Source organism: Macaca nemestrina, chromosome 9, assembly GCF_043159975.1.
Source record: "Macaca nemestrina isolate mMacNem1 chromosome 9, mMacNem.hap1, whole genome shotgun sequence".
Classification (NCBI taxonomy): domain Eukaryota; kingdom Metazoa; phylum Chordata; class Mammalia; order Primates; family Cercopithecidae; genus Macaca; species Macaca nemestrina.
The window spans coordinates 30,270,377-30,288,035 of NC_092133.1; the positions used below are offsets into that span (position 1 = coordinate 30,270,377).

At 45.4% G+C, this 17,659-nt stretch overlaps 2 protein-coding genes across 5 annotated transcripts in view; one reads left to right on the top strand and one right to left on the bottom strand.

Moving 5' to 3' along the window:
* Positions 1-10,004, bottom strand: part of LOC105478324 (programmed cell death 11) — a 54,387-nt gene extending 44,383 nt beyond the window's left edge. For both annotated transcript variants that reach the window (XM_011735466.3, XM_011735465.3), the window contains exons 1-5: positions 9,887-10,004; positions 7,519-7,631; positions 5,523-5,654; positions 2,786-2,953; positions 286-447 (exon numbers count right to left, since the gene is read on the bottom strand). In XM_011735466.3, coding sequence (XP_011733768.2) covers positions 286-447; positions 2,786-2,953; positions 5,523-5,654; positions 7,519-7,620 — 564 coding nt within the window. In that variant the 5' untranslated portion in view covers positions 7,621-7,631; positions 9,887-10,004. The remainder of the gene's footprint in view (positions 1-285; positions 448-2,785; positions 2,954-5,522; positions 5,655-7,518; positions 7,632-9,886) is intronic.
* Positions 10,005-10,076: 72 nt separating this feature from the next.
* ATP5MK (ATP synthase membrane subunit k) lies at positions 10,077-17,596 on the top strand. Of its 3 annotated transcripts, none has more exons than XM_011735477.3 (4): positions 10,077-10,208; positions 14,080-14,175; positions 14,263-14,355; positions 17,480-17,596. In XM_011735477.3, exons 2-3 carry the CDS (start codon positions 14,089-14,091, stop codon positions 14,350-14,352), a joined length of 177 nt encoding a protein of 58 aa, XP_011733779.2. In that variant the 5' UTR covers positions 10,077-10,208; positions 14,080-14,088; the 3' UTR covers positions 14,353-14,355; positions 17,480-17,596. The 3 variants fall into 3 exon arrangements, with proteins under 3 accessions (XP_011733779.2, XP_011733778.2, XP_011733777.2); XM_011735476.2 differs by lacking the exon at positions 10,077-10,208 and adding an exon at positions 10,560-10,846; XM_011735475.2 differs by lacking the exon at positions 10,077-10,208 and adding an exon at positions 12,145-12,342.
* The last annotated feature ends 63 nt before the right edge of the window (positions 17,597-17,659 follow it).

Sequence of the window (17,659 nt, forward strand, 5' to 3'; positions counted from 1 at the left end):
AGATCACACCCTTGCTCTCCAGCCTGGGCAACAACAGCGAAACTCCGACTCAAAACAAAAGAAATTTGGACTTGATTTCTCTTTTCTCTTCTCCAATGTAATGATTAGGTTCAAGTCTTCAATGTCCATTACGTATCCAAAGAACCCGAGACCTTCCTTCCAGAAAAAGACCCACTCCTATGTGTAACAGTTAAGCTGAGAGTAAAAGGTGGCCTAGACCATGCTCCCTAGGAGGAAGGGAGAAGGCACACTGCCCACTCCTCCTCCCTGACCCTAGATACCTACCATGCCAGGCTTCAGGGCCTCAGCACTCAGCACTCTGTTGACATTTTTGGGGTTCAGAGACAGCTTGACACTCTTCTTACCCCTGTTTGTGATGCCCAGACTGCTCACCACACATCTTACCAGCATTCCAGGTGAGAAAAGTTCAGGCAAGTGAAGTAGGTCCTGCATAACACAAATGAGAAAGACCTGATACACACCCTTCTCCTGAACCAAAACTCCATTACCCAGCCTTGGCTCAGTGACTTCTCATCCTCAGACGCCAAAGAACCCAAAAGGTAGGTGAGGAATAACCCCCGCATCCACAAAGGAAGTTGGGTCTGTGGCCTAGCCACAGTCTTGAATTTCAGCATAAGGCCTTCAAATATTTCTACATAACTGGCATGTAAAATGACATGTCAAAAGAGTTGTCTACCCTTTCTGCCTCTACTTCATCTCTTACTCACTCTTTGGCTCACTGCCATCTGCTTTCCAGCCCTCTCACTCTACCACTTTATCTCCCCATAGAACCACCAATGAGTTCCATATTGCTAAATCCAGTGGTCAGTTTTGCAGTCTATCTCTTACATGACCATTAAAAAGCACTTGAGGGTCGGGCGCAGTGGCTCACGCCTGTAATCCCAGCACTTTGGGAGGCCGAGGCGGGCAGATCACCTGAGGTCAGGAGTTTGAGATCAGCCTGGCCAACATGGTGAAACCCTATCTCTACTAAAAATACAAAAATTAGCTGGGTGTGGTGATGTTTGCCTGAAATCCCAGCTACTCAGGAGGCTGAGGCAGGAGAACTGCTTGAACCTGGGAGTTGGAGGCTGCAGTGAGCTGAGATCATGCCACTGCACTCCAGCCTGGGCGAAAGAGTGAAACTCCATCTCAAAAAAAAAAAAAAAAAAAAAAATTATAGGTCAGGCATGGTGGCTCACACCTATAATCCCAACACTCTAGGAGGCCGAGGCGGGTGGATCATTTGAGGTCAGGAGTTCGAGACCAGCCTGGCCAACATGGTGAAACCCTGTCTCTACTGAAATACAAAAATTAGCTGGGTGCAGTGGCAGGCACCTGCAATCCCAGCTACTGGGAAGGCTGAGGCAGGAGAATCACTTGAACCCAGGAGACGGAAGTTTCAGTGAGCTGAGATCATGCCACTGCACTCCAGCCTGGGCGAAAGAGTGAAACTCCATCTCAAAAAAAAAAAAAAAAAATTATAGGTCAAGCATGGTGGCTCACACCTATAATCCCAACACTCTAGGAGGCCGAGGCGGGTGGATCATTTGAGGTCAGGAGTTCGAGACCAGCCTGGCCAACATGGTGAAACCCTGTCTCTACTGAAATACAAAAATTAGCTGGGTGCAGTGGCAGGCACCTGCAATCCCAGCTACTGGGAAGGCTGAGGCAGGAGAATCACTTGAACCCAGGAGACGGAAGTTTCAGTGAGCTGAGATCATGCCACTGCACTCCAGCCTGGGCGAAAGAGTGAAACTCCATCTCAAAAAAAAAAAAAAAAAAATTATAGGTCAGGCATGGTGGCTCACACCTATAATCCCAACACTCTAGAAGGCCGAGGCGGGTGGATCATTTGAGGTCAGGAGTTCGAGACCAGCCTGGCCAACATGGTGAAACCCTGTCTCTACTGAAATACAAAAATTAGCTGGGTGCAGTGGCAGGCACCTGCAATCCCAGCTACTGGGAAGGCTGAGGCAGGAGAATCACTTGAACCCAGGAGACGGAAGTTTCAGTGAGCTGAGATCATACCACTGCACTCCAGCCTGGGCAACAGAGTGAGACTCTGTCTCAAAAACTGAAAAATCAAGATCATCTCTGCCAATCCAGGTCCCCTTCAGGGTTTCCTATCTCAGGATGTCATGACCAAGTATCAACTCATGCACCACAGAAACCTAGAACTCAGTCCTGACACCTCTATCTGCCCCACCACCCATACTGAATCTATCACCAAGCAATGACTTTGCCTCCTCAGTCCTCAGGAAATCCTGAACCCAGGTCACCATCAATCTCAGGACGTGAACGACTACAAGAGCCTCCTAACTTGTCTCTAAGGAACTTCTCATGCCTCTTCAATCTACACGCTATGCTACATTTCACCGACCCCAGTGAGAACATTTCAAGGACTTCCCATTGATTCTAGAATTTAAAAACAATACTTAAAATGGTCTGCAAGGCTGCATATGCCCTGGCCCCCATTCAGGATCTCCTGCCCATCTCACATCACACTCTCTCTTGTTCTCCTTACCTAGACATACTAGCCTTCTCTCTGTTATATATCACATTGCTTCTGCCTGAGCGCCATTCCTTCTTTATCTAGGGAACCCTCATTCTTTAGATCTCAGCTTAAGCATCCCTTCCTCAACAACTTAGTCAAAAATTCCTTTATAATAAACTCTCATGGGACCTTGTACCTTCCCTTCTTAGCACCTGGCAAAGTTGTAATTTTAAATCTATTTGTGTTCCACTTATTTTCAATAACAGGCTTCATTCGGATTTCCTTTACCTTCAGAGGTTGTTCTTGTGTCACCTGCTCATTCAGCTTTTTGGTGTAGGCATCACAGATTTCAGTGACTTGCACAAACCCCTGGAGGCCGTTGGGGAGACTAATCACCAGTTCCAGTTCATTTACCTCTTTTACACAACCCAGAATCCGCATTCCCTCACACAGGGACTAGAAGAGAAAAAGTGAAATGTGTACAATAAGGACGGGAACAACAACAGGAAAGATTGGAAGATCTGGCTTCTAGTCTCAATTTAAGAGCTATGAGGCCGAGCACAGTGGTTTACGCCTATAATTCCAATACTCTGAGTGGCCAAGGCAGGACTGCCTGAGCTCAGGAGTTCGAGACCAGCCTGGGCAACACAGTTTCTACAAAAAAAAAGATTAGCCAGGCATAGTGGTGCACGCCTCTAGTCGCAGGTACTCTGAGGTGAATAGATCGCTTGAGCCAGGAGGTTGAGTCTGCAGTGAGCCGTAATCACACTGCTGTACTCCAGCCTTGGCAACAAAGTGACACCCTATCTCAAAAAAAAAAAAGATAAAAAATAGGCCGGGCATGGTAGCTCACGCCTGTAATCCCGAAACTTTGGGAGGCCGAGGCGGGTGGATTACCTGAGGTCAGGAGTTCGAGAGCAGCCTGGCCAACACGGCAAAACCCCGTCTCTACTAAAAAATACAAAAATTAGCCAGGCATGGTGGCAGATGCCTGTAATTCCAACTACTCGGGAGGCTGAGGCAAGAGAATCAGTTGAACCTGGGAGGCAGCGGTTGCAATGAACTGAGATCAGGCCACTGCACTCCAGCCTGGGCAACAAGAGTGAAACTCTGTCTCGAAAATAAAAAATAACAATAAATAAATAAATAAAAACCTACAGGAATTTTATAAGTGAAAAGAAATACACATGTGGACATATCAGTGAACTTCTCAAATATCTGACCGAGCACTGTGAAAGGTCTAGATTATACAACAGTGTTAACAGCACTGGGATACTGGAGGACACCTTTGCCTTTTACCTTATTCTGAGCAACCCAAATTCAAATGCCTGGCAGACAACACAATGAAGGAAGCCAGCTAGCTAGTGGAGACAGTGGCAGTCTGGAGTGACCATACCAGGTCTAAAGGGCACAACCACTACTCAGCTCCTTGTCATTACAAACATGAGGGAATATGGGCCTTGTGCTTACATGAAAAATTTTAGTTTTCGGCCAGGTGCAGTGGTTCACGCCTGTAATCCCAGCACTTTAGGAGGCCAAGGCAAGCAGAACACGAAGTCAGGAGATTGAGACCATCCTGGCTAACGTGGTGAAGCCCTGTCTCTACCAAAAATACAAAACTTAGCCGTGCGTGGTAGCGGGCGCCTGTAGTCCCAGCTACTCGGGAGGCTGAGGCAGGAGAATGGCATGAACCTGGGAAGCGGAGCTTGCAGTAAGCAGAGCAGAGAAGGCGCCACCGCACTCCAGCCTGGGCGACAGTGCGAGACTCCATCTCAAATAAAAAAAATTTTTAGTTTTCTAATGTTGGCACCAAGTCTAACAATTTTTTTTAAAGTATCATATAGGACAAAATACTGACTCTGAATCTGAATGTTCCACTTCAAAGTTCCCCTTCAAATCTGAATGTTCCCCTTCAAAGTTATTTAACTTTTTTTTTTTTTTTACAGCTAACATATATTGGTGTTATCATCTAAAAATGTAAGAAGGCTGGGCGCAGTGGCTCACGCCTGTAATTCCAGCACTTTGGGAGGCCAAGGCAGGTGGATCACGAGGTCAGGAGTTCCAGACCAGCCTGACCAACATGGTGAAACCCCGTCTCTATTAAAAATACAAAAATTAGCCGGGCATGGTGGCGTGTACCTGTAATCCCAGCTACTCAGGAGGCTGAGGCAGGAAAATCACTTGAACCTGGTAGGCAGAGGTTGCAGGGAGCCGAGATCACACCACTGCACTCCAGGCTGGGCAACAGAGCAAGACTCTGTTTCAAAATAAATAAATTAATTAATAAAATAAAATAATTTAAAAATAAAAAAATAAAAATGTAAGGAACACAGTCAGACCACTTCAATTCTTGGAGATGGGATTCACATATATGAAATGAATGGATAGGATTAGAATAACTGCTAAAGTTACTGTCCATTCTAACCTCTGAATATATGACAACACAAGTCCTGTGAGGACACAAGCCCACAGCAGTTCTAAAGGAAAAAAAGGGGGCAGGCATGGTGGGTAGCTCATGTCTATAATCCCAACACTTTGGGAGGCTGAGGCAGGAGGACTGCTTGAGCACAGGAGTTCAAGACCAACCTAGGCAAAAGAGCAAGATCCAAGCCCCACAAAAAATTTAAAACTTAGCTGGGCAAGGTGACACACACCTGCAGTAGTCCCAATTGCTCAGGTGAAGCTGAGGCAGGAAGATTGCTTGAGCCCAGGAGTTCAAGGCTAAAGTGAGCTATGATCATGCCACTGCATTCCAGCCTGAGCAAGAGAGTCAGGCCTGTCTCTGGAAAATAATAAATAAATACAAAGGAAAAAAAAAAAGATTCCTAGCATCGGTTAGCAATAGGATGAAATCATGCTCAGTCCTTATCATAAATTGCAAGAATCTCTACACACACACACGAAGTATAATATATTAAGGGGAAAATGGAATTAAGGGAAAAAAGAAGGGAAGAAGAGAGAAAGAACATACACAAACTTAAGCAACCAAGGTCAATTGTTTAAATGAAAACCAACTTTAACAAACCTCAACACTTAGGATTTCAAACTTCTCTCTTGCGGACTTGCTGCTTTCTCTCTTTTCGATTTTCAACTTTTTTGTTTTTGCTGGCCCCTTCTGGCTCTTTTTTCTTTTGGTGGATCCCTCTTCAGTAGAAATCTAGAAGCGGATAGGGGGAACCCACAAAGACCCAAGAGTAAGAAGCAATCTGACTTTTCCCTCCTATTTCAGGTAATCACTCACCTTGCTTTGTTACTCCTTCACTCCACCCTACTCCATCCCACTCCCAAGTGTTCCTTTAATTCTTGTTTTAAAAAAAAAAAAAAGAGCTGCCAATGCTCCCTCTGCCCAAGGTCTGAGAAGCCTCCTTCATGTTCCCAAAGTCTCTTCTCTCTTGTGTTCTTCCTCTCTGTTCTTCCTCTCTTGACTGGGATGAACACTGGGGTTCCTCAGTTTGAGAAGCAATGTAGAAGAGTGCATGAAAATGGACACTGGAGTTACACAGACCCAAGTTAAACTCTCATCTTTTCAACCATAACAAGCTATGTGGTTTCAGCTAAATTATATAAAGTCCAGGCACAGTGGCTCCTGACTGTAATCCCAGCACTCTGGGAGGCCAAGGCGGGCTGATCACTTGAGACTAGGAGTTAAAGACCAGCCTGGCCAACAGGCTGTATTTTTTTACACTAAAAATACAAAAAAATTTAGCCGGGCATGGCAGCACACACCTATAGTCCCAGGTACTCCGGAGGCTGATGCAGGAGAATCGTTTGAACCCAGGAAGCGGAGGTTGCAGTGAGCTGAGATCACAACACTGCACTCCAGCCTGGGCGACAGAGCAAGACACTGTTCCTCATCATGGAATTGCAATTGCTGCTTTACAGCACAGTTGAAAAGGTTACATAATATAGACCTAAAGCCACACACTCAAATGTTAGTTCCCTTTCCCCAAGCATTTGGAGCACAGTCTAGTCTAGGTGAGACTGTGAAGTCTAATGTAAATTCTGACCATTACATGTGGAACCCATGTAAAAATGCAATGATCAGTCAGGCACAGTGGAACATGCCTGCTGTTCCAGCTACTCAGGAGGCTAAGGAGGAAGGATCGACTGAGCCCAGGAGTTTAAGTCCAGCCTGGGTAACAGAGTGAAACATCATCCCTCCCCATCTCTTTAAACAACAACAAAAACAAGAAAAACATCGGCTGGGCGCAGCGGCTCACACCTGTCATCCCAGCACTTTGAGAGGTCAAGGTGGGCGGATCATCTGAGGTCAGGAGTTTCAGACCAGTCAGGCTAACATTGTGAAACCCTGTCTCTAACAAAAATACAAAAATTGGCCAGGTATGGTAGCAGGCACCTGTAATCCCAGCTGCTCACGCCACTGTACTTCAGCATGGGCAACAGAGTGAGACTCCGTCTCAAAAAAAAAAAAAACTGCTTCCTCTCCATCCTTCATCAACATAGCACATAGCAAAGAGAGCCTAAGAACAAGAAACTGCAGCACTTTATTTTGTTTGTGTGTTTTTTGAGACAGAGTCTCACTCTCTCACCCAGGCAGGAGAGCAGTGGCACAATATTGGGTCACTGCAACCTCCGCCTTGTCATTTCAAGCAATTCTCATGCCTCAGCCTCCCAAGTAGCTAGGACTACAGGTATACCACCATGCCCAGCAAGTTTTGGTATTAGTATAGACAGGGTTACACCATGTTGGCCAGGCTAGTATTGAATTCCTAGCCTCAAGTAATCCGCCTGCCTCGGCTTCCCAAACTGCTGGGATTACAGGCATGAGCCACTACACCCAGCTAACAACTGTACTTTAAACTCTAATACTAAATGCCAAGTTTCAAACGATACAGGATCGTGGTGGTATGGCCTCTCTAAACGAATTAAATTTACAGACACAGACTTCAACGCAAAAAAAAAATTCTGGAAAATAACACATTCTCAAACAAGGCTCATTTTTCACAAGACCCTAGAGTAAAAGTTTCCCGTGAGTGTCACCAAACAAGCATACTACTTACATCAAATAAGTTGTCTTGTTCAACTGACTGCTGGAAAGCTTTCTCTGGTTTGTGGATCTTTCTTGTACCTCCTCGGGGGAAGCTTTCCTCCAGGGCTGCCATGTTTGGGTCTCCTAAAAACAATGCAAAAAATAATGGTGGCCGGGCGTGGTGGCTCAAGCCTGTAATCCCAGCACTTTGGGAGGCCGAGACGGGCGGATCACGAGGTCAGGAGATCGAGACCATCCCGGCTAACACGGTGAAACCCCGTCTCTACTAAGAAATACAAAAAATAGCCGGGCGAGGTGGCAGCGCCTGTAGTCCCAGCTACTCGGGAGGCTGAGGCCGGAGAATGGCGTGAACCCAGGAGGCGGAGCTTGCAGTGAGCTGAGATCCGGCCACTGCACTCCAGCCTGGGCGACAGAGCGAGACTCCGTCTCAAAAAAAAAAAAAAAAAAAAGATAATGGTGACATGTTGTCTTCATAGCAGATTTCAGAAAGGTGTGATCAATGAGGCAAGAGACAAGACTGTTCCAGCAATATGTTAGACAACATTCAGGACTACAATATAGATGGTTTAGATGTCAGGCCCGGGATAATCCATACTTCATCTTTCCAAAGGTCTCTGCTTCAAAACCACAAGTCCACCCACCTTCTTCCAGAAAAGTAAGTTATAGATTCAATGTAGCAAATACTCACTAAGCAGCTACAGTTAAGTCAGAGATACACTGTAGCTCTATAGATGAATATATAATTCTCTGCCTTCAAAGAACAAGCACTTTTTGAAGATAAAACAATTATGTAAGTAACTTAAAATGTAAATTGGATTATAAATGATCACAAAGATGTAGGAAGGGATAAGGCTTCAGTAAAGGAGGCAAGCTTCATAAAGAAGATCCTAGGCCGGTGCGGTGGCTCAAGCCTGTAATCCCAGCACTTTGGGAGGCCGAGACGGGCGGATCACGAGGTCAGGAGATCCAGACCATCCCGGCTAACACGGTGAAACCCCGTCTCTACTAAAACATACAAAAAACTAGCCGGGCGAGGTGGCGGGCGCCTGTAGTCCCAGCTACTCGGGAGGCTGAGGCAGGAGAATGGCGTGAACCCGGGAGGCGGAGCTTGCAGTGAGCCAAGATCGGGCCACTGCACTCCAGCCTGGGCAACAGAGCGAGATGCCATCTCAAAAAAAAAAAAAAAAAGAAGATCCTTTTTGCTGAAGGGTAAAAGATGAACAGAAGCTTGACAGGTAGAAAGGGAATGTGAGAAAAGACATGGATGGGAAAAGCCTATTATTTCAATAAACACCAGCAATTTCCCTATCAAACAACTGCTCAAAGGCTTGCTGTTGTCTCTGAAGAATTATTCAGCTAGACCACTGGGAAATTAAAGCATAAAAACTGAAGTTAAATTTTAAAGGAGGCTGGGCACCATGGCTCACACCTGTAATGCCAGCACTTCAGGAGCCTGAGGCGGGCAGATCATCTGATGTCAGGAGTTTGAGACCAGTATAGTCAACTCGGCGAAACCCCGTCTCTACCAAAAATGCAAAAATTAGCCCAGCTACTCGGGAGGCTGAAGCGGGAGAATTGCTTGAGGCTGGGAGGCGGAGGTTGCATTGAGCTCAGCTCATGCCACTGCACTCCAACCTGGGGGACAAGGCAAGACTCCGTCTCAAAACATTAAAGGAGAAGTTGGGCTTTTTTGTGGAAGACCTTGAATTAGATATGGGTAGTTTACTTTGGCAAGTCAGAGACTTAAGCAGGGAAAGCGACAGAACAATAAGCAAGAAAAATATACTGCAGACTATAGATTGGACATGAAGAGGGACAGTACTGAAGGCAAGTAAATTCGGTAGAAGGATTCAAATGCATTGTTTCCTGTTATCTCAGTGATTTAAAAAAAAAGAAAGAAAAAGAAAGGAGTCAAGTGCAGGACAGCAGAGAAACCAGGAGAACCAGAACTGGGTGTGAAAACAGAAGACAGGAGAGGTTAGTTTTGACAGACACTTGGCAATAAGAATCTAGAAGGGCTTAAGACTAGAGAAGTGATGACCGGGTGGGGCCAAGGATATGGAATCAGGGATGGGTATCAAAGAAACAGGAAAGTTCAGGGGCTTTGGTTTGCTGGGAATTTCACCCTTAATTTCCTTTCAAACAAAGGGAAACTGAGGCTCCAAAAAGTAAGGAGATCCAGGGGCACCGAAGATATTTAGGCTACTTTCGGAACACAAAGCCTGGAGTTACAGGGGCTGCTAGCACAGAGCCGGCTTCGAAGCGGGGCTAAGGTGGCCGAACCACACTCATCTAGCGGGTACCTGGCAGGGACCCAGGCCTGGGAGAGACCTGACAGCCATGAGGTTTCCTCCTTTTTCGCCTCTCCCTTTACTCACCCGCCCCGCGGCGTCAGCACCCCGCTAGCACTGAGCTCGAACCGCGGTACTCACACACGTGCAGACCAGGATACCTACGCTCCAGAGCAATTCTTCCGGAAGTGTGGGCGGGCTCAACACCCTACTTCCGTTGCCATGTTGCGGAGGTGACCTAGAGAAAGGAATCGGAAGGGCGGGACTTGGAGCCGTAGCCAATCATCGCAGAAGGCCGAATCGCGGTGGCCGGCTAAACGCGTGCGGGGGAGGCGGCTTCTTCCGGCCGGGGAGAGAGGTGATTACTTTTGTTGAAGGACACCAGCTGCGGAATTTTTGGCTTTGGCAGGTGGGTGAAGAGGGGAGGCTGGGCTTGGACTGCCCGCCGTTTCTGGCCGAGGAACACCTCGAGGTCTTAGTTTTCGAGGAGAGAAACGGTGCGGAATGGGAAAGGAGCTAGAAAAAACTAGGGGCGCAAGGGGGCGGCCAGCGGGTGAGAAGCCTGGAGGTGAGGTGCATAGGTGCGCCCAAGGGCTCCCACAGTTTCCGAAGACCCTTAATTCCATTCGCCAGTGGAGAAAAATGAGGCCCTCCGCGAAGCGTCCCCCGAGGTCACCCAGTGACGTAATATTGGACGAGGACTAGGGCTTCTGACCCCCATCACCGGCCGAATTAACCTCTTTTCTTCTGTATGCACATAGCTGTTTGTTCCCACCGAGCTGTGCTTAGGAAGCTGGCCAGCCAGGCCTCCTTTAGCTACACTGCAGCCTTTTTCAAAGCGAGTGAATGTGGCCTGGCCCCTACAGTTCGCCAGGCCCGCTGTAAAAAGGTTAGATTTCAGTCTGTAGACTATCAGTGGGAAGGCCTTTCCTAAGAGGTAGCCAGAACGGAGAGCTGTAAACTCCTTGAGTGCAAGAGACTGCTTCTGTTACGTGAGTGGTTGTCCTTCATCTTTGCCTTCCTTACCTCGTGATCTCACCATTCTAGGTAGGTGTTAAGTTAGAAAGGAAAATAGTGATATCGAGGAATAGAGAAAGTAACAAGAGCTACTGGTCACTTTGAACCTTTAATAAAGTGCCCATCTCACAGATGGAGAGAGGCACGGAAGGATTAGCAGTGGCTCACGCCTGTAATCTCAGCACTTTGGGAGGCCGAGGCGGGCAGATCACCTGAGGTCCAGAGTTCGAGACCAGCCTGAGTAATATGGTGAAACCCCGTCCCTACCAACAGTACAAAAAGTAGCCGGGCGTGGTGGCGCACGCCTGTAGTTCCAGCTACTCGGGAGGCTGAGGCGGGAGAATCGCTTGACTCCGGGAAGCGGAGATTGCAGTGAGCCGAGATCATGCCACTGCACTCCAGCCTGGACAACAGAGCAAGACCTTGTCTCAAGAAGAGCTGTTAGCAGCTTAATTAAAACAGACCACCATTTAACAACATTAAATCACAACTAGGAGTCTTAAAAAGGGCACTGTAAACATAAGGGTTCCTTTATGTTTGCCCTAAAGTAACCTGCCGCATGCTGAAGAATGCAGAACCAAATTTTTCGACCTTACTCCATCATTCTCACCAGCAACAACCCCGTTCCCCATTTCACCCTCCATTTGAGCCTCTCAAGAGTCCTCCTCCTTTAAGACCCAGACTAACTTGAGTGATTGATTTCAGTTCTTGAACCATGCACTTCCCTGCAGTCAGAATTAGTCTTCTGTGGGATATCACAAAACATCAGCCTTCCTCCCATATTATGTGTAAAGGAAATTTAAAGCACCTTAGTATTGCTAGGCATATTCTCCTAAAAAGTTTCGTTAGATGTAATGTAGTGGAGGTTTTCAGTTAATGGTCAAAGTTAAGCCCTTGTTTTCTGTAGCGTTTCTCCTGAAAACCTACTTCACACCCTAAGAAATGAATCCAAAAATGTATCATGAAATGAATGGTGGGGGGGGGGAGTATGTCTTTAGTAAGTTTAGTAAAGTGAAACAGTTGATAGCTACATTACAAAGTTGCTTTTATCGCTTCTGTTGGCTAAGATCAAGTATATAAAGTTACTTTTAATGGAGATTTTCCTAACTTGGGCTAGACTGGACAAGGTCTCTGAAGAGGCCTAAGGAAGTTTGGATTTCCTTCATTGCTCCAAGAACCTTCTTGAAACTTGAAAATTAAGGTCATTTTTCTCAAATTTTCATTGCCAATTCTTTACACAAGAATGCCTCTGAAAGCCTTTGAATGGGGGAGTTCCAGTTTCCATAGCAATGACTCCCTCACAGATATCTCCCTCTTCCATTTCATCAAGACCCAGCTGAGTCACTGTCACTGCCTACCAATCTCGACCGGACCTCGACCGGCTCGTCTGTGTTGCCAATCGACTCGGCGTGGTGTCGGTCGTGGTAGATAGGCGGTCATGCATACGAATTTTCAGCTCTTGTTCTGGTGACCTTTCGAATATATCTTGTCTATAAAAGAAATTCATGCCTTTGTAAAATACACAGGTACTATAGATGAAGCCGCCTTTGCTATATATTCTTCCAGAGTTTTTTTAATACACTATTTGTTTTTCTATTTCATTTACTGCAGTATTTTTCAAACTTTAGCATGCTTCAGGATTATCTAGAAGCCTTATTAAAATAGATTCCTGGGCCCAGAGTTTCTGATTCAATAGGTAGGGCCTAAGAATGTGCACCAGCAAGTTTCCAGTGATGCTAATGCTGCTGGTCTAGGGACAAGAATCAGAGAACCATTGACGTGCTTTATAAAATCCAGAAATAAGATTTTTCTTACAACATTTAACGTTACTTGGGACATCTTTCCATGTCGGTACACAAAGATCTGTGCATATTTTGTGTCGTTTAATGGAAACCATTTTTTAATGAGTCTTCTATAAATAGACAAAGATTTTCATAAACAATATTTCATTGACCATCTTTGAACCACACAATGTGTTTCCACTTTGTAGTATTTCAATAAGGGTAATATTGAAATTCCTGGAGAAAAAAAGCAGCTAGATGGAAGGGTACACTCATTTTATAATTCGATAGATACTGCCAAATTGGACTTTCTGAAGGTTGTACCAGTTTTTTTGTTTATTTTTTTGAGACGGAGTCTCGCTCTGTCACCCAGGCTGGAGTGCAGTGGCGCGATCTCGGCTCACTGCAACCTTTGCCTCCCGGGTTCACACCATTCTCCTGCCTCAGCCTCCCGAGTAGCTGGGACTAGCAGTGCCTGCCACCACGCCCGGTTAATTTTTTGTATTTTTAGTAGAGACGGGGTTACACCGTGTTAGCCTGGATGGTCTTGATCTCCTGATCTCATGATCTGCCCGCCTCGGCCTCCCAAAGTGCTGGGATTACAGGCGTGAGCAACTGCGCCCGGCCAGTTGTACCAGTTTATACTCCAAGCAACAGAGAGAGAATTATTGTTTTCTCACGTACTTAATACTACTACTTACCATAATTTTATCTTTGCTCATTTGATTAAATATTGGTCTCATTTGACATTTCTTTGACTAATAGGTTGGTTATCCTTTTATGTTTTGTCTTTTTGGTTTTGGCATTTTTTTCTTAATATTTTCCCTTCCCTGAGATGACTTAAATATTTCCCCATGTTTTCTTCCAGGACTTTCTGGTTTCACTGTTTACATTTAAATCTTTTATCTATTTTGGTGGTGGTGCAAGGATTCCAGCTTCCTTACTACCACCAGTAGCTATTATTAACTCCATTTAGTAAATGATCCCTTCTCCCCTGTCCCATGGAGGTCCTAAATTACTTATAACAAGAAAAATTGTAAAAGTAGGGCTTGTAGTTGAGCTGTTGATGATCACCTGTTGAGAACGTTTGAAAAATAGCAGCTCCAATTTTCAAGTAGCCTTAAAATGGATTAATTCAACGTACTGTGGTGTGATGGAGCCAGGAATGAAAACATTAAGCTGTATTGGGTCAGAGAATGAACTTAGCAGGGGCTATTGTGTTCTCCTCTTATGCTGAGTGATTTTATGTATTCTGAGGTGTTCATGAAATAGCAATCAAGGTAAAATCCTACTTCCAAAAGCTTTATCAGGAAGGCTTTTTCTACCATCTTTGCTACTGCTGTGTTGGGTGAGATATAGATAAATATTTACAGTATTTATATGCAGTGACCTTGAGTTTTTAGACTAAAACAAGACAAAATTTATTTACTTTTAAATTACATCCAAACCAATTTATTGTTGCTTTCTTTCTTTTTTTAAAAGATTGAAATTATGGCAGGTCCAGAAAGTGATGCGCAATACCAGTTCACTGGTATTAAAAAATATTTCAACTCTTACACTCTCACAGGTAGAAGGAATGTAAGTATTAATGATAACTTTAAGCAGTTATATTTTAAAATAATATAGATGCAACAAGTCTTGTTTACTTTTTTCTTTCTTTCTCAGTGTGTACTGGCCACATATGGAAGCATTGCTTTGATTGTCTTATATTTCAAGTTAAGGTCCAAAAAAACTCCAGCTGTGAAAGCAACATAAATGGTAAGAAGTTGACATTTAAACCTTTATAACTTAAGCCATTTTGATGTTAGGATTTTTCCCCAACATTTACTATAAAAATAAACCATTGTCATTTTGCAAAATTTATAGCATACAAGAAAAAAAAGAGGCCTAGTATAGTGGCTCATACCTGTAATCCCAGCACTTTGGCAGGTCAAGGCAGGCAGATGACTTGAGCCCAGGAGTTCAAGACCAGCCTGGGCAACATGATGAAACCCCATCTCTACCAAAACAAAAATTAGCCAGGGTGGGAGAACTGCTTTAGTCCAGGAGGCAAAGGTTACAGTGAGCTGAGAACACGCCATTGCATTCCAGCTTGGGCAAAAGAGCAAGACCTGTCTCAAAAAAAAAAGAGGCTAGGGGCAGTGGCTTGTGCCTATAATCCCAGCACAATGGGAGGCCGAGGCAGGCGGATCACCTGAGGTCAGGAGTTTGAGACCAGCCTGGCCAACATGGTGAAACCCCATCTCTACTAAAAATACAAAAATCAGCCGGGTGTGGTGGCAGGCGCCTGTAATCCCAGCTACTTGGGAGGCTGCGGCAGGAGAATAGCTTGAGCCCAAGAGGCAGAGGTTGCAGACTTGGAAGCTCTTTATGTAATTGTTAACCAACCTTTTATATCAGTTGCAAATATTTCTTTTTCTAGTTTGTTTCCAATTTTTATGTAATTCTGTCTTATCCTTAATTCCCCATAGGTTTTATTTTCTTCTTATAATCCTCCAACCCCCATTTGCCGATCCTTTAAATGAGTAAATCTCTGTTGTGTTGGCAATAGATGATATGTGGAAAGCCCAAATGCCACATCCTCATCTGCTGTAGCTCTCCTTCACAGACATTTTTATCTTTTTTTTTTTTTATCTTTTTTTTTTTTTGAGATGGAGTTTCACTCGTTGCCCAGGCTGGAGTGCAATGGCATGATCTTGGCTCACTGCAACCTCTGCCTCCTAGTTCAAACGATTCTGACTCAGGCTCCCGAGTAGCTGGGATTACAGGTGCACACCACCACTCATGGCTAATTTTTTTGTATTTTTAATAGAGACAGGGTTTCACCATGTTGGTCAGGCTGGTCTCAAACTCCTGACCTCAGGTGATGTGCCCACCTTGGCTTCCCAAAGTGTTGGGATTACAGGCATGAGCCACCGTGCCCAGCCCAGATATTTTTCTTTTTGAGACTCTAGCTCTGTTGCCCAGGCTGGAGTGAAGTGGTGTGATCTCTGATCACTGCAGCCTCTGCTTCCCGGGCTCAAGTGACCCTCCCATCTCAGCCTCCTAAATAGCTGGGATTTCAGGTGCACGCCATCATGCCCAGCTAATTTTTGTATTTTGGTAGACAGGGTTTTGTGATGTTGCCCAGGTTGCTATTGAACTCCTGGGCTCAAATGATCCACCTGCCTCAGCCTCCCAAAGTGCTGGGATTACCGGCATGAGCCACTGTGCCTGGCCTCTTCAATGCCTAAGAGCTTTTCCAATCTCAACAGTTGACCTTAGGGACTGCATATCCCAGAACGCAGTGATCACTGGCTTATTCCTAACAAACAGGTAGTATTTTGTCCAGTTTTTTATATTAATTACCTCCTAACTTCAGGAGGGTGGTAGTATCCCCAGTACAAAAACGGAGAGGCCAGGCGTGGTGGTTCACGCCTGTAATCCCAGCACTTTGGGAAGGTGAGGTGGGTAGATCACCTGAGGTGAGGAGTTCGAGACCAGCCTGTCCAACATGACAAAACCCAGTCTCTACTAAAAATACAAAAATTAGCTGGGTGTGGTGGTGGCAGGCACCTGTAATCCCAGCTACTCGAGAGGCTGAGGCATGAGAATCGCTTGAACCCAGGAAGCAGAGGTTGCAGTGTACCGAGATTACACCGCTACCCTCCATCCTGGGGGATAGAGTGAGACTCTGTCTCCAAACAAAAAAAAAAGATGTTACTTTATATGCTAGACTTTTCTAATAGTATGCCTTTAGGATCATACTAAATTGTTGGTAGCTTATTTGTTAAAGGTGGAATGTTAGGTTAAAATGTATTAATCTGAGGCTGGGCACAGTGGCTCACGCCTGTAATCCCTCACTTTGGGAGGCTGAGGCGGGTGGATCACTTGAGGTCAGGAGTTTGAGACCAGCCTGACTAACATGGTGAAACCCTGTCTCTACTAAAAAATACAAAATTAGGCCGGGCGCAGTGGCTCACGCCTGTAATCCTAGCACTTTGGGAGGCCGAGACGGGCGGATCACAAGGTCAGGAGATCGAGACCATCCTGGCTAACACGGTGAAACCCCGTCTCTACTAAAAAAATACAAAAAATTAGCCGGGTGCGGTGGCGGGCGCCTATAGTCCCAGCTACACGGGAGGCTGAGGCAGGAGAATGGCATGAACCCAGGAGGCAGAGCTTGTAGTGAGCCAAGACTGTACCACTGCACTCCAGCCTGGGCAACAGAGCGAGACTCTGTCTCCAAAAAAAAAAAAAAAAAAATTAGGCCGGGCGCGGTGGCTCAAGCCTGTAATCCCAGCACTTTGGGAGGCTGAGACGGGCGGATCACGAGGTCAGGAGATCGAGACCATCCTGGCTAACACGGTGAAACCCCGTCTCTACTAAAAAATACAAAAAACTAGCCGGGCGAGGTGGCGGACGCCTGTAGTCCCAGCTACTCGGGAGGCTGAGGCAGGAGAATGGCGTAAACCCGGGAGGCGGAGCTTGCAGTGAGCTGAGATCCGGCCACTGCACCCCAGCCTGGGTGACAAAGTGAGACTCCGTCTCAACAAAAAATAAAAAATAAAAAATAATTAGCCGGGTATGGTGGCACATGCCTGTAATCCCAGCTACTTAGGAGGCTGAGGCAGGAGAATCACTTGAACCCAGGAGGCGGAGGTTGCAGTGAGCCAAGATCGTGCCATTGTACTCCAGCCTGGGCAACAAGAGCGAACTCTGTCTCAAAAAAAAAAAAAAAGTATTAATCTGAGATAGACTTTAATTTTTTTGGTGTCACATCTTTGACAATCTAATAAATTTGCATTCAGTTTCAATGGGTTCATGTTATCTTAGTAATTCTTGAATGTCTTCAAAGTAAAGCTGACCACATTTGTATCTAAACTGTTTGCTTTGTTTATAGGATTTTAAACTGTCTACAGTTCTTAACCTCATCTGTTAAGTTCCCATGCCTGGAGAAGCTAATCCCAACTCATCATGTGATAATTCAATTTGTACAATAAATTATGAACCTGGAAAAGCTGGTTGTCTTTATTTACAAGATATCAAAAATATAAAAACTGTACAAAATGCAACAAAGGCA

Bases quoted from the DNA above. Each gene is read 5' to 3' on its own strand.
- ATP5MK (XM_011735477.3), top strand. From the start codon at position 14,089: ATGGCAGGTCCAGAAAGTGATGCGCAATACCAGTTCACTGGTATTAAA. The intron at 14,176-14,262 runs GTAAGTATTAAT...TTTCTTTCTCAG, and splicing joins CTCTCACAGGTAGAAGGAAT to TGTGTACTGGCCACATATGG.